This window comes from Physeter macrocephalus, chromosome 4 (genome assembly GCF_002837175.3).
Source record: "Physeter macrocephalus isolate SW-GA chromosome 4, ASM283717v5, whole genome shotgun sequence".
Lineage (NCBI taxonomy): Eukaryota > Metazoa > Chordata > Mammalia > Artiodactyla > Physeteridae > Physeter > Physeter macrocephalus.
The window spans coordinates 122,288,037-122,302,164 of record NC_041217.1 but is presented as its reverse complement, the minus strand read 5'-3'; the positions used below and the strand labels follow the sequence as shown (position 1 = coordinate 122,302,164).

At 33.9% G+C, this 14,128-nt stretch overlaps 1 protein-coding gene across 1 annotated transcript in view; it reads right to left on the bottom strand.

The window, feature by feature from the left end:
• NEGR1 (neuronal growth regulator 1) overlaps positions 1–14,128 on the bottom strand; it is a 947,519-nt gene that overhangs the window by 542,513 nt on the left and 390,878 nt on the right. The window contains exon 2 of the mRNA XM_055084516.1: positions 4,911–5,143. Within this exon, the coding sequence (XP_054940491.1) occupies positions 4,911–5,143 (233 nt within the window). The remainder of the gene's footprint in view (positions 1–4,910; positions 5,144–14,128) is intronic.

Here is a 14,128-nt window from a genome sequence, read left to right as displayed (position 1 = left end):
CAGCCAGCTCAACTTGGAGCAGAAGTGTGGTGTCTTTCTCTGCCAGTGTGTCCCTTGTGTGGGCTTTAATATTCATAAAAAAGATGTTAGCATTTGATTAAGATATGCTGGTCTTTAAAGAATATGGCTCTAAACTTGTGGCCACATAGAATAATTGCTCTCCAGATACTCATTGGTGAGTATAATTTTGAACTATCTGTACCTGAATTCCTATTCAAAGACCCACTGAGAGAAATAATATTTGTGAAGGTTTGACTCAGGAAGGATAGGCTCTAAAATTTACTAATAGATTAAGCAATAATCAAAAAGCAATCTCACTGTTATTGAATTAGCATCTTGTTAAATTTATTTTTAGATTAAAAAATTTTTTTATACTTCCCTGCACTTCGGGTTATGTTGAGAGGTGTTATAAAAAACAATCCTATGAATGAGTTCTGTGCATGCCATACAGTTACTGTTGAAATATTCCTTACAGTTCACAGTGATATTCTGAGATGACTCACGGTCAAATTATTTCCCTGAGTAACAGGACCAGAGCACTAAAAAATAGAAATTTTAACCTTCAGGGCCATGGAATGAATAACTGATCTTGTTTCTCTTTCTGTGTCGGGTGCTAGAAATCTTATAACAGAAATTTTTACCAAGCTCTAAAAATATATAGAAATCATGGCAAAAATTTTATAATCTATTACATCTGACTGCATCCTATTCTTCTTACCTTATCTTTTGCTTCTGATTTCTCCTAATTGCCTTGGTGTACTAAATACTTTGGTATAAGCCACTTTAAATTCCCAACCAATGTAAAACAATGTTAATAATGAATGGTATTTGAATGTGTTGTCTTTCCACTTTAAGAAGATTTTCTCTAAACAATGACTAAGCCAGAGGCAAGGATCTAACATGGTCATAGTTAGGGATCTTTGAGTTGAAAGGAGATGGAATTTAAAATTAGGATATTTATTAGGGAATAGTCTTGTGATAAATAGCTGGAGAAGGAAAAAGAAGAAGGTAGGATTGAACAGAGCAAGAAGCTGAGCTGTAGCAGATTAGGCAGAACTAGGCTTTGCCTCTCTACAGCTGAGGCTAACTTTGAAAGGGCTGACCGCTGTATGCTGTCTGCTGATGGCACTCCCAGTAGCTAGGAAAACAAGCCCATCCTTGAAAAGGGAAGCATAGCACCCCGTCTATCACAAATATTTTAGGTAAGTAAAATACCCTGAGGAAATTAGAACACACTCAGCAAGTTAAACACCCTTGAGAAATTATTTTGCTCATTGGCTTATGTGCTAGTCACACCTCCTTCCATCCTGCCTAGAGAAAACCTAGAGTATGTCTCCCTGGAAGGGCACGAGTTGAATGATAAACGTTACATATATTGTGTGTGCGTGAATGTATGTGTGTGTGTGTGTGTGTGTGTGTGTGTGTGTGTGTGTGTGTGTGTGTGAGTTTTTTAGAGTATGTCTCCCTGGAAGGGCACGAGTTGAATGATAAACGTTACATATATTGTGTGTGCGTGAATGTGTGTGTGTGTGTGTGTGTGTGTGTGTGTGTGTGTGTATCTTAAAACAATATACATTTATTCTTTCAGTTTCTGTCCTGGCACATCTTAACTGCTCATAGTCTCACAAGGCTGCAGTCGAGGGGTTGGCTGGGGCTGTTGTATGTATATTCAGTTATTATACAATATTTTGGGGTGTCTATTTTGTGCTGTATACAAATTAGACTCTAGACATGGACTTAAAGTAGAAACCATTGTGTTATATTTTTGAATGGAAAGCACTTACATTTTATGTTTCGTTTCAAAACAGTATTGTAATAGGGATCTCCCTTCATAACAAGTATTCAAGCTGCATACATTTTTATACTCATGAACAAGAAAGATACTCTTAGTAAATGCTACACCACATGGTTTGAAACACTGGACAATTAGGTAACTTGATTTAACAGCGTTATATACAGGTGATGAAAAATTTATTTTCTTACTATATCAGCCAGCTTCCACCCCCTTGAAGCAAAACTCCAATTCACCACATTCTTCAAATTTGTGAGTACATACATTGTTCAGCTCAGTTGGTGAAAGAAAAACATGGAGATAAATAAAGTGTACTTGCAGAATAAATACTAGAAGGTGCTACTGTGTAAAAATTAGTTTGCATGGTTCTCAATACAAGTGTTATACAAGGGTTATGAAATATTTTTTTTTCATTTTTTAACTTAAAAAACTTTTTCCCTTTCAAATCAAAAGCAAACAGTCACAGTGGATTTTTTTTCCCTGTCATTTGTCTTTTTGCTTTTGACTAGAACAGACCTTAAGATTTTCTGATCTGAAATCCTCTTCCTTCAAATGAGAAAACTAAAGTTTAGAAAGGCTTGAGAATTACCCATTTCGTGAGGGAAAATTCAGAATTGGAATCCAGGTTTTCCAACTCCTACTCCAGTGTTTTTTCTCCCCCATTATTCCATTTATTGATATTAATAGCTCTGAGAAATCAATAACATAAACAAATTTCCCATGCGCAAAGTCTGTGTGGGCAAGATATCCTTTTGATTATCCCCTTTCTAAAATGACTTTTTCAAAATAGCTCCCTTGAGTACATAGTTTCAACAATTAAAGATGAGCTTTGTTTTTACCAGCCAATGTGTGTTTGACATTAGTGATTAATAAATAGCTTTCTCTCACTTGCTAAATTTCTTTATCTTGTTGAATCAAGGCTTGACAAATTATTAGGCAACGAACATATACTTCAAAACTATCCACATACTCCTGAGTATCAGACAACCTAACAAATTTAGAGACTGAAGAAATGTGCACATCAGTTTATTTTTGTTCATTGAGAGGAAATGTAGCTTAAGTAGGGTTTGACTTTTTAAGACATTTATTTAGTTCTTGAATTGACTGACAAGCCTATTAATTTGTTTCCTGAACTTTATTAATGTAACTGGAAAACTGCCCACATGTCAATCAACTTCTAATAAATAATTATGTTCATAAGTACTGTAAAATTATTAGCTTTTAATTTGACCCAACCACACACATCAAAACAGTAACACAAATTATATTTTTCTAGAGGAACAAAATATTATACCGATAAAAAATTCAATAAGTGCATTTGTAAAATGTACTTCCTAAAATGGTGCCCAAAGTTTATACTGGCCAGCAAAAAAGAGTGCCAAAGTAAGGCATGTAACAGTTTTAAAACTGTGTACAGTATTAAACAACCTATGTAATATAAAGTTATGAAGAAATTCTATGGAAATTAACATTTTCATTAGCAGGGCATATATATATATATATATATATATATATATATGCATATATATATGTATTGGGGGTCTGGTTAAAAAATATGGGCCTAACAGGGAATAAGAGAGAATGGAAAAAAGGAAAGAGGGATATTTTTAGTGTTCAGAAGTATATTGTTTAAACGTATAAGAAGCAAAATGTCTTTATCTCAAGTGACTCAAATATATTACCATCAAAGTGTATTTTTCCTCATGTAATACAATTTTTTTGTAGTGTTTGAACTAGAAACTCAAGTCAAAAGGCACTGAACTAAGCAAGAGAACAGGATTAGGCTTGGATAACTGAAGAAATGTGTTTGTGTCTTGTAATCTCATGTCATTTTTTGAAGCTGGATAAACTGCCCTCTGGAATCTCTGGATAATCTTTGAATGAAGATGGACTTTGATGAAAACTCTATTATTTTCTTATATGCTTTTAAATAAGGAACATTACCAAAGTCTTCAATGATTTGTAATACGGAAAACCACTGAGGAAATTCACTGCCTTACTATTCAATTTATACTTTCCTTCTTAAAGTTAATTGTTTAATAAGTTTAATCATTATCACAAAGCTAAAATATTTACTAATAATTGAAGCTTTGTTTGAATTCAGTTTTACCTTTATATCAGGAAATAAAGCTCAATTAATAAAGTTGTAGAATAATAATCTTTTCTGAATGTAAGCCATGTACCTAAATTAATATTTACTGTTGATTTTTGAAGGGTAAACTCAGAAATAATACAACTAACTTGCAAATTCAGCTTTCCTGATAGGAATAAAACATGCATTCGCTGGCACTACATTATCATATAATTTGTTATTAATTTTACTTAGAAATGCTGCAATGTCATTTTGAGTTCCACAGTATACTATTTCTATGCAACCAACACATGGTTTATCTATAAAGCATGAGGATATAATGCAAAAGGGCAAAAATACACATTTTCTATTCTACTAGCATTATAATTATATTTTCCTTGAAAAGTATTTGTGTTGAGGATAAATATGCTCTTACATTTTAGTATGCAAGAAAAGTAAAATAATTGGATGATTCTGTTTATATTTGGAGATTATAAGTTAGCTAGCATGATTTATAATCTACTGAAAGTAAATCAAAGTATAAAGCATTGTGAACCATATTTTTTCAATTATTCTATATTTAAATAAAGTAATTCTAGAAGGCTGCTTCTTTTCATTGTAACTTGAATCAAAGTAAAGAGAAGCTGAATTGAGACAGAGTGTTGGAAAGCTTGAGGATTACTTTAAAAGAGTTATTATTCATATTTCAAAAAGTTCTAATATTTTAATGTAGTCATCATAGGCTATCAAAAATTTATTTTAATGTACCAATCATGGGTTCTCAAAGATTTATTGAAGGGGTGACTCATAGGAAGATACAAAATGAATCATATACAAAATAATCATAATGTGATGTTAATGGATAATGTTTGATCTCAGTAAGTGGGGATTTGTATGCCTATAAAAGCCATTATACTTAATGGAACCTAGGAACATAAATCCCTGAAGACAATGCAACATATCTTTCAACATTGTCAGTTACCTCTCAGTCATTTTGATATCTAAATATTGAACATTTCTAAGCGTAGCAGACACGGAAATGCATACCTTGCACAGTTAGATGCACCTGCATTGTTCTCGGTGTATGTTGAGTCTGAACAGAACATGTGTATGGGCCATCGTCTGTCACATCTACATTCTGTATCTGGAGGCTGTAGTCCCTTTTATTCAATGTTGAAATTGAAACTCGAGGATCCACTGACCACTTATCACCTCCCGCAAAAATAATACTTGACCGGTTCAGCCAGGCACCCTTTGAAGCTCCATCTTCCAAATAACACCTACAAATTACCAGAGACAGAACATTATTAATCAAAATGAAAACGAGAGACAATATTATCTTTGTTCTGAGTGTATTTCCATATTCTGAATTATGGCACTACATCAAATGCAAACATCAGCCATAAACACAGGAGACATGAACACACTGGTACATTTTTCATTCCCAAAGCAAATATGAAAAAATGCCTTCCTACAGTTTGGTTTAGTTTTGTTTTTTAAGTGTGTGTGTGTATGTGTGTGTGTGTGTATGTGTATTTTAATTCAAAGCCAGTCAAAATCCTTTTTTATTCTGTCTGGATGACAAGTAAATTTAAGTAAGGTTAAATTAGTTCAAATAACAATTTCAACATTAAAACACATTTCTTTCTTTGAAATTATAAGAAGTAGAATAGGTTCATGAGCTAGCCTGGTTTAACCCAATCCAATTCTGAATATAATGTACCAGATACATAAAGCACAGAATGGCACCATATACATGTTTATTTTTAAAATTACCTGCATTTGCAGAGCGGTAGACCTGTACACTGAAACTATGAGCTACATTTCACTGATAATATTGCTGTTGTAATTAAATGTAGCAAGGCTAATGTAATACTTTTAGTAGCAAATTCTTGCTGTCTTTTCAATAAACTGACCAATAGTTTTTCCAGAAAGCATTCATTTATCCAACAAAAACACATATGGAACATCTGTTATTCATGGATTCAAAGGGTATTGCCTTTGCTCTCCAAAACTTTTATTAGTCTACTAAGGAGGACAATCTAATTAAGCTAACCGATTAATACTATACAGAAAGAAGAATATTTTTATGAAATCAGGCACAAGGTACATGAGAGACAAATGAGGGTTACTTGACTTAGAAAGGTTGTTGTGAGTACAGAAAAAGGCTTTCTAGAATAGAAAAATGCCTGAGATAAAGAGATGAGGAGTGGAAGATGTGGTGTTCGAGACAGAGGTGGTATATGCGGATAACTCCGGGGAAGGTGAGAGAGACAGCCAGGCATTTTAAGGAAGTACAGAGAAGCATGGGATATAAGGTAGGAGGGATGAGAGACAAAATTGGAAAGGTAAACTAGTGCTAGATGATAATAGCAAGCATGATGACAACTATTAGATTTTAAGGCCAAATTTGAAGCCATTTATTCAGAGTTGTATTCTATAACAAAATTTAAAAATATAGCTTTGTATCTAATAGGAGTCCGTCATGTCAAGATTTAGAACAGAAGGCTGTGGTCATATATCAGTGATTTTGCTGGGGACTAGCATTCTAAGTTTCAACTTGAAAACGTTCTGATACAAATTAAAGACTGGTTCTCTTAAATGAGTACAAAGCACAGCTACAGAATGAAAAGACACATACATCGAAATAGTTTGACAGCATTTCTACAGAACACCCTGGGGGATTGAACAGTGTTTTGAGATTGCTACAAAATTGCAAGCTGAAAGCAACAGGGTTGGCTGCTGCCAACTGTATCCAACTAATCAGTGGGTGAAAAAATAAGGAATGAGGTACATTGCAGAATCTAATTTGCAGTCAGCTTCAGCATCTACAGAATACAAACTAGTAGAAGTCATAAAGGTCATTTTTAATTGAAAAGCTTTTCCTGATGTATTTAATGAAGAAAATAAAACCCACTTTAATGACATAATTAAACAATTATAGTATATTGTCATTCTTAATAACATGCAGAAAGAAGATACAGGGGACATAGTTCCCATTTCACAAGATCACATGTGTACTGGTATAGCATAGAACACTGAAATACCACTACTAGGATTATGATAATTCCGCTGTCTGTATTTAATATCTGGGTTCATCAAATGTTTACTGTGTGACCTCTGCATTTGTGGCCTTCACACTTTATCCTATCTGGTACTCATAACAACCCTGTGAGGTATAGATTGCTATGCTCAGTTCATCACTAGAATATAAATGGAATTTTGTGGTTAAATGACTTGCCCAAACCACACTGTTAGTGGGTGGTAAAGTTGAATTCATAATCAAGCCTTCTATTTCCACATTCAACGTCCTTTTCACCATAATGCAGATCAAAGACTTTTAAAATAGTTTTCAGAAATGGGAAGATGATTAGAATGTTGCAGACATTACTGCAAGTAATTTCTTATTTACTGAATGTGACCAACTGCTTAACCTGTCCTATTCTAAAGGAAGCAGAAAATTAATCATTAATGGATATTTTACCATGAAAGTCTGATTTAGAACACTCTGCCTGGCATTTCCCTTTCCCTAGAGACAGCAGCAGCTTTACCTTTATTTGGGGGGGGGGGGTATCAGGAAGACCACAGAGAGTAGCTAGTATTTAGATACTAGAGCTTTCATAGACCCGATCTGGGTTCTAACTCGTAATCTTAGAATAAGCACTATGCCTCTGTTCTGGCATGTCAGGGACCTTCACAGAGGAAGAGATTCTAACTTCTTCACTAAGAAAAATGAAAAAAAAAAGAGGGGGCCCTTTGTGTCTCCTCGGCTTGGATAACTATCTTCCATAATTGTTATTGGTCCCAACCCAAAGCTTTTCAAGACATACATTAGGAAGACCCTTGAATGAGACTCAGGGAAAAAAAGAAAATTGGGGTATTATTTCCTTGGACTTCTGTAGAGCAATTCTCAGATTACAATACTGAAGTAGAACCTAAATAACTCAAATTACCATATATGGAATTTTACAAATTGGGAATAGCAAGGCCTAGGAATGACTTTCTATTTTTATAAAAACATAAGATACTTATACATACTATATGTAGTTTTAAGCTCAACTATAAGATGATTATGTAAAATATACGAAATAGGCATATACACATATGATTCCTTGAGAATAAGGACTATGTCTCCTATCTATCTACCTCCTCTTTGTTCTCCACTTCCCCCCTAGTTTGTTTTTGGTTTTATTTTTGTTTTTTTCATGTACACAAAGAGATACTGCTAGATATGTGTATGCTGTATTAAGAAGAAATTCTGGAAAGAAGGAGAGTATTTAGGGTATGATAGAGGGGAGCGGGAGGGTGGAAAAAGGACAGAAGCGGTGAGAATTTCATCTTGTACTCTTTGGGCATCAAAAACTTTTTTTTTTAGTTGAAGAACACTAATGCGTAAAGATATAATCTGTTGGAATCCTTGCCCACACAGAATTTATAATTTAGCAAGGATGATAAATTATATTCATGACTAGCCATCACAAAGAACAGAAAGTGAAAATATAGTAATTAAATTGTTGTTATAATGGATTATTATAATTGTCTGAGGGTCTCTGGCTTCTGCCCTTGACCCCATTCTCCCCACCATAAACAGAATGAACTTTAGAGTTTAAATCAGATCATCGACAACTCTAAGCCTTCCTATTTCACTCATAAGAAAAACTCTTAATCTCTATAGTGACCAATAGTCCTATGTAATCTGGCCCCTTGATGCTTCTCTGACCTTGTCAGTTCCCACTCTTTCCCATTTACTCTGCTCTAGACTCTGGGCCTCCAGCTGTGCTTCCAACAAATCACACTTAATCTTGCCCCAGGAAGTTGGCATTTCTTACTGCTTCTTCTGCCTGGAACTCTCCTCCCCCAGAGGTCTACATAATGTATTACACAGTAGCAAAGTTACACAGTAGCAAAAGTGAAGGTTTCTCCTGTTTAGGATGGAGAAATTAATGTGTGAGAGAGAGGTTGGTGAAGCAAAGATGAGCAGATCACTGACGAAGGTAGGATGAAGCAACAGTTCTTGGGTCAAAAACTTGGATGATGTTGCATCTCTGGGCTTCCAAATAGAACGTTTTAACAGCTAGTGATCTTAGGATCCCTTTGAAGTCTAGATAATGAAATAATCTGAATAAAATGTTTAATAATGAATATATCTTGAGTATGGCACAGCTTTTTTTGAAAGGAGTTTTTCCTGCCACTTAAAAAAGTCTTCTAGACTACCTACTTTATAGGGAGATGACTGAAGCAGTTCCAAAAATACACTCCTCAACATAAGCTGTGCTAACACCAAGACAAATATCATGACAAACACTTAAATTTTCAATCATCTGGATGTTGTGTAACATAGTTCCAAACACCTGGTTGTTGGAAAATGTATAGAAAATACCTTTAATAGTTCATTTTGTTCAAGATTGTTATTTATTTAAACCCAGGCTTAAGATAGTTAATGCTTTTTAATAAGACTGGCACTGCTGCTTCTGAAATCTTTTAAGGAGCTCCTTTATAAATGACATTTGTACATATCAGGCAGGTCCTTATTTTGAGGGTATAAAGTCCTGCTTGGTGAGGTGCTACTTGAACAAAATGATGTTGGAGTAATTCTAACAGACTCTCTGTGACACTATTTCCTGTGGTGATTAAATCTGAAAGGTGGACATCAGAGAGCTTAGTGGAAATTAGCATATTTGGTTATTTAATTTTTTAAACTCGATTAAGAAATTAAGCCTGTGGCTGCTGAAGAATGATTTTTTCCTTTCATATCTCTAAATTCTCTGTAACACATTCCAAAAACATAAGCCTTAGCGCCATTACCATTACCCCACACAGCAGAATTTATTCCGCTCCATGGAAAAAGACCAGCTTTTCTCAAGACCCGTTGATTAATGAAAGCCCATATTAAAGGTACTAATTAATAAGAGAAGAAAAGTACAATTTCCCTTGGATTCAAAGCTAAACCATGTGAAAATGATCTACCTATGGAAGGGATTGGCCAGCTACCTTCACAGCTGTCTTTTCATTGTATCACAAAGTTCTAAATTTGACAGAAGAACTTTCAAAAGCACATAGAAAAAAATAAAAAAATTCAGAACATCATACAACCTCCATGCTAATTCTGCATACAAAGAGAGCTTTGATATCCTGGTTTCAAGGCCAATATGAGGTAAGAAAAGTAAAGTAGAGATTAAATAGAACAGAACAAATTCTATCTCCTCACCCACTTGCCTTTGTTTTAAAGGTGTTCTCTTCTTAATGTCTTTCATGCCAGTTATTCCTTGGATAATATAATAGATATTGATATGGGTATAGATACGAATATGGATATGGATACAGATAATTATACACATACATGAATACATGTATATATAAGTGATATTATATAACATAATATTTACTAGACAATAATATCTTTATATACAATATTATGGGTGAAATGCTTTCTATTATCTTTCTATTTTGGCAAGTGTAGGGCGTGCATGACTTTGTCAAGGGAAATCCATAATTTGGATTTCAAATTGTAGCTTTTCAAAGAATCATCAATTTGTCTAATGAACTTATTTAATGAAGCACTCACCCTTATAGATGGTGAAAATTATATTTTAAAATATATTTAAAGAGATTTTTAAGTGAGAAATGCACTTCTTCAGCTAACAGTTCAATACTGTTGTGTAGCTAATAATATATATACTAACATTACTATCTGCCAGATACTGTTCTAAGCACATGGTATCTATTTCTCATTCAATCTTCACAACAACCCTTTGTGATAGGTACCGTCAAGTTATCATTTTGCCTATTTTACAGCAAAGGAAGTGAGGTACAGAGAGGTTATGTAACTTATGACTTGCTTATTGAAATTTGTAATGCATCATAATAACTTTATTACGACATAATTTCATTAAACCTCCAGGCATAAGTATGTAAGTAATATTAATGATACATGTAAATTTATTTTTAGAAGGGGAAATATGCCATGTTTGGCACATTTTACTTTTTACATGGTAACACACACACAAAAAAAACCATACCAAATAACATTGATTTCTTATTTGGAAGAGAAAGAAATTGATTTCCTATACATTTTACTCTAGTACATCTTTGTAATAATAAAGCTATATTAAAAATGTCTTGGATAAGAGATTGAAAGTTATGAGCTACTATGTAATTATAACATCAAATTCTCAAACATACGTATTTTTGATATTGTAAATCAGAGAAAAGTACACTGAAAATAATAAAGCTTTTTAAAAAAATTTGTATTGCTTTTTCATACATTCTATACCTAGTTAATAAAAGAAGTGAACTTTAATGTGATCAGGCAATGGTATTAATTCATACCTTTAAGTCTTATTTTAATGCAAAGTTTATAGTAAGTCTGTATTTTTTAAAACATATATATACAATATGTATATATATATATATATATATACATGTATGTGTATATATATGTATATAAAATCCAACATTTTAAATGCCTAAGAAATAATCAAAATTTGGTTTGGGATTAATCTCTAAATTCCAGACATTGAAATCACTCATTTTAACTGATAATCAAACCATGCTTTTCTATAATACTACAAATTGCTTTATCTTTTTCTTTTCATTGTCTCATTTAAGTCAAGCTTCCATTTTAGCCTGTCTGACCATGTTTAGAAGAGGCAATGCCAAGGAATTTTTACTTTTAAGGTGTTTCAATACATTGTTTGTAAATCACTCAACATATGAATTAACATTTATTAAGTAAAATAGGCATGGATAGAATGAAAGAAAGCCTATATATTGACTAAAGAAAGTAAGAAAGTCTTTGTGCAACGTACTGACATTTTTGGCCTATTACTAAAGTCTAATTATGATCATCTTGTCTTGGTAATAGTAATAAATTCCACTTGCTTAATGCTGACTATGGGTTAAGTGATATGGAAAATACTTTCATATATGATCGCATTTAACACTTACAAAAGCATTTTGAGAGGTAGGTAGGTCTTATTATCTCTCCATTAAAAATGGTGCATGCATGAATGCAGGATGGATAAATGAGGCAGAGAATGTAAAAAGGAAGAGGAGTTACATATTTGAAAAGTTAGTTTAAGACTAGCTATGTTCAAATGGCTTTATTCAGAAATCAAACTGGAAATTTCTTCGTCATTTCTACTTTTTAAATTCAACTAAACCACTTGCTTTCTCCCACATGGACTTAAATGTCAGATATTTGGATCTGGAAGGGCTTCAAGATTTTTGTTAACTGGCAGGGCCTCTGAACCGCTGTGGGGAGAATTTTGTCTGCAGTGCTATCTCCCTGGCAGCTGCTTCCTGGAGAAGTTGGACTTTCACCTCAGGAGCTATAAAGGGAATGAACACTACATTCAGAATGCATGCAGGAGGTGTTTAAAAGAGCAATATCAGAGAAGGAGAATGCAGCCAGGTCCAGAGAAGTGAAGAGATAATGCTCTAGGCTCCAGGCAAGCCTCTCTATCCCATCTTCTTAGGGATGGAGCTAGATACAGACACCTCACTCTTAAAACAAGGGAAAAAAACCACATGAAATTCTGTACCAAAAACAATATCAGCAATTCTACTCCCTTCCATCAAACACCTACTTCCTTCCAGTAAACATCTTTGTGTTTAAATCATTTGGAAAGTATTCTATTTGCATATAAATACAGATGATAAAATAAGAAACAGCAAATGGATATACAAAAATGTTCTAAACTCAACTGTTTTGTCAAATTAATTAAGTATATGCCACTTTACAGCATCAGTAAATACAGATATTTAAAAAACAAAAATAATTATTTCTTCTTTCTCTCTCTGCTTAATGTTGACCTTTAAACTTTCTACTGGTCACTGATGGATTTTTCTTCTTGCCTTTTTTTCTAATAAAAGGTATTCTGAGCACAAATTTTACTTTATGAATAAAGAATGGCTACACAGCACAATTAATTAAAACCAGCCTTGTGGTCATTAACTAAAGTAGCCATTAATCCATATTTACCTGTCCTCTCTTGAGAAAACTAAGCCATATTTCAAAATGAGATATGCCTTAAAATACAAAATTAGGGAACGTGTCCTAGAGGGGAAAAAAAATGTAGTTTTTTTCTTTTTTTAATCTGCTTCCTGCAAACAAATTTAAACTGATTATATTTTCTCAAAATATGCTAAAAGTTAAAAAGAGTATCATATTTAAGTTTTTGTTAGATCACAGGGACAAATTATTTGTCCTTCAGAAGCAGCATAGTGTAGTGATCAATTATAGTTAATATTGGAGTTCAAATGTTACCTTTCTTGTGTACTAGCAGTGGAACCTAGGGCATATTAATTTACCTTAGTTTTCTCACCTGTAAAATGGGATTAGTAATATTATTTATTTGATAAGATTGTAATGAGGATTTGTTTGTTAAATGTGCTCAGGTTGGAGCCAGATACACGGTAAGTACGTAATTAAGGATAATTATTTTCAATCCACCTTCCTATGGTTAACTTGATGTTTAAAACAAAACAAACTACCACCATCATCAATGACCAAAATCCCTTTGTGCTATAAAATATAATTTGAAGGAGGAAAAAAAAAAGGCATTCATAGAGTCTGGCTTGATAGAGCAAAGCGTTACTTACCTACATTGCCATAGCCCATGGCTGGTTCACAAGAAATAATTTTGCAGATAAATGAATGTCATACCTTAAAGTACTTCTCCTATTTTACCTTCCTTGAACTTCCAGAAAAGCTTTTTTTTTATTGTACTTCCTCCTCTTACAGGCAGAGCATTTTAAGAAAAAGAGCGTTTCAGTGTTACTGCCTTTTTGTAAAGTTCTATTGACACTCAAAACTTATGTTTAGATACCAAGTCCCTGGTTTACTAGCAATTGTTTTGGGCAAGTAACTGGACTCAATTAAAGTAACTCTATTAAAGCCTTATTCACGTATTTGCAAAATGGAGATAGCACCACTTGTACTAATTCCTATTTTGGTATAAGATTAAATGAGAGGGGGAAGCAGGCAAGATGGCGGAAGAGTAAGACGCGGAGATCACCTTCCTCCTCACAGATACATCAGAAATACAGCTACACGTGGAACTTCTCCTATAGAACACCCACCGAACGCTGGCAGAAGACCTCAGACCCCACAAAAGGCAAGAAACCCCCCACGTACCTGGGTAGGCAAAAGAAAAAAGAAAAAACAGAGACAAAGAATAGGGACGGGACCTGCACCAGTGGGAGGGAGCCGCGAAGGAGGAAAGGTTCCCACACACTAGAAGCCCCTTCACGGGCGGAGACTG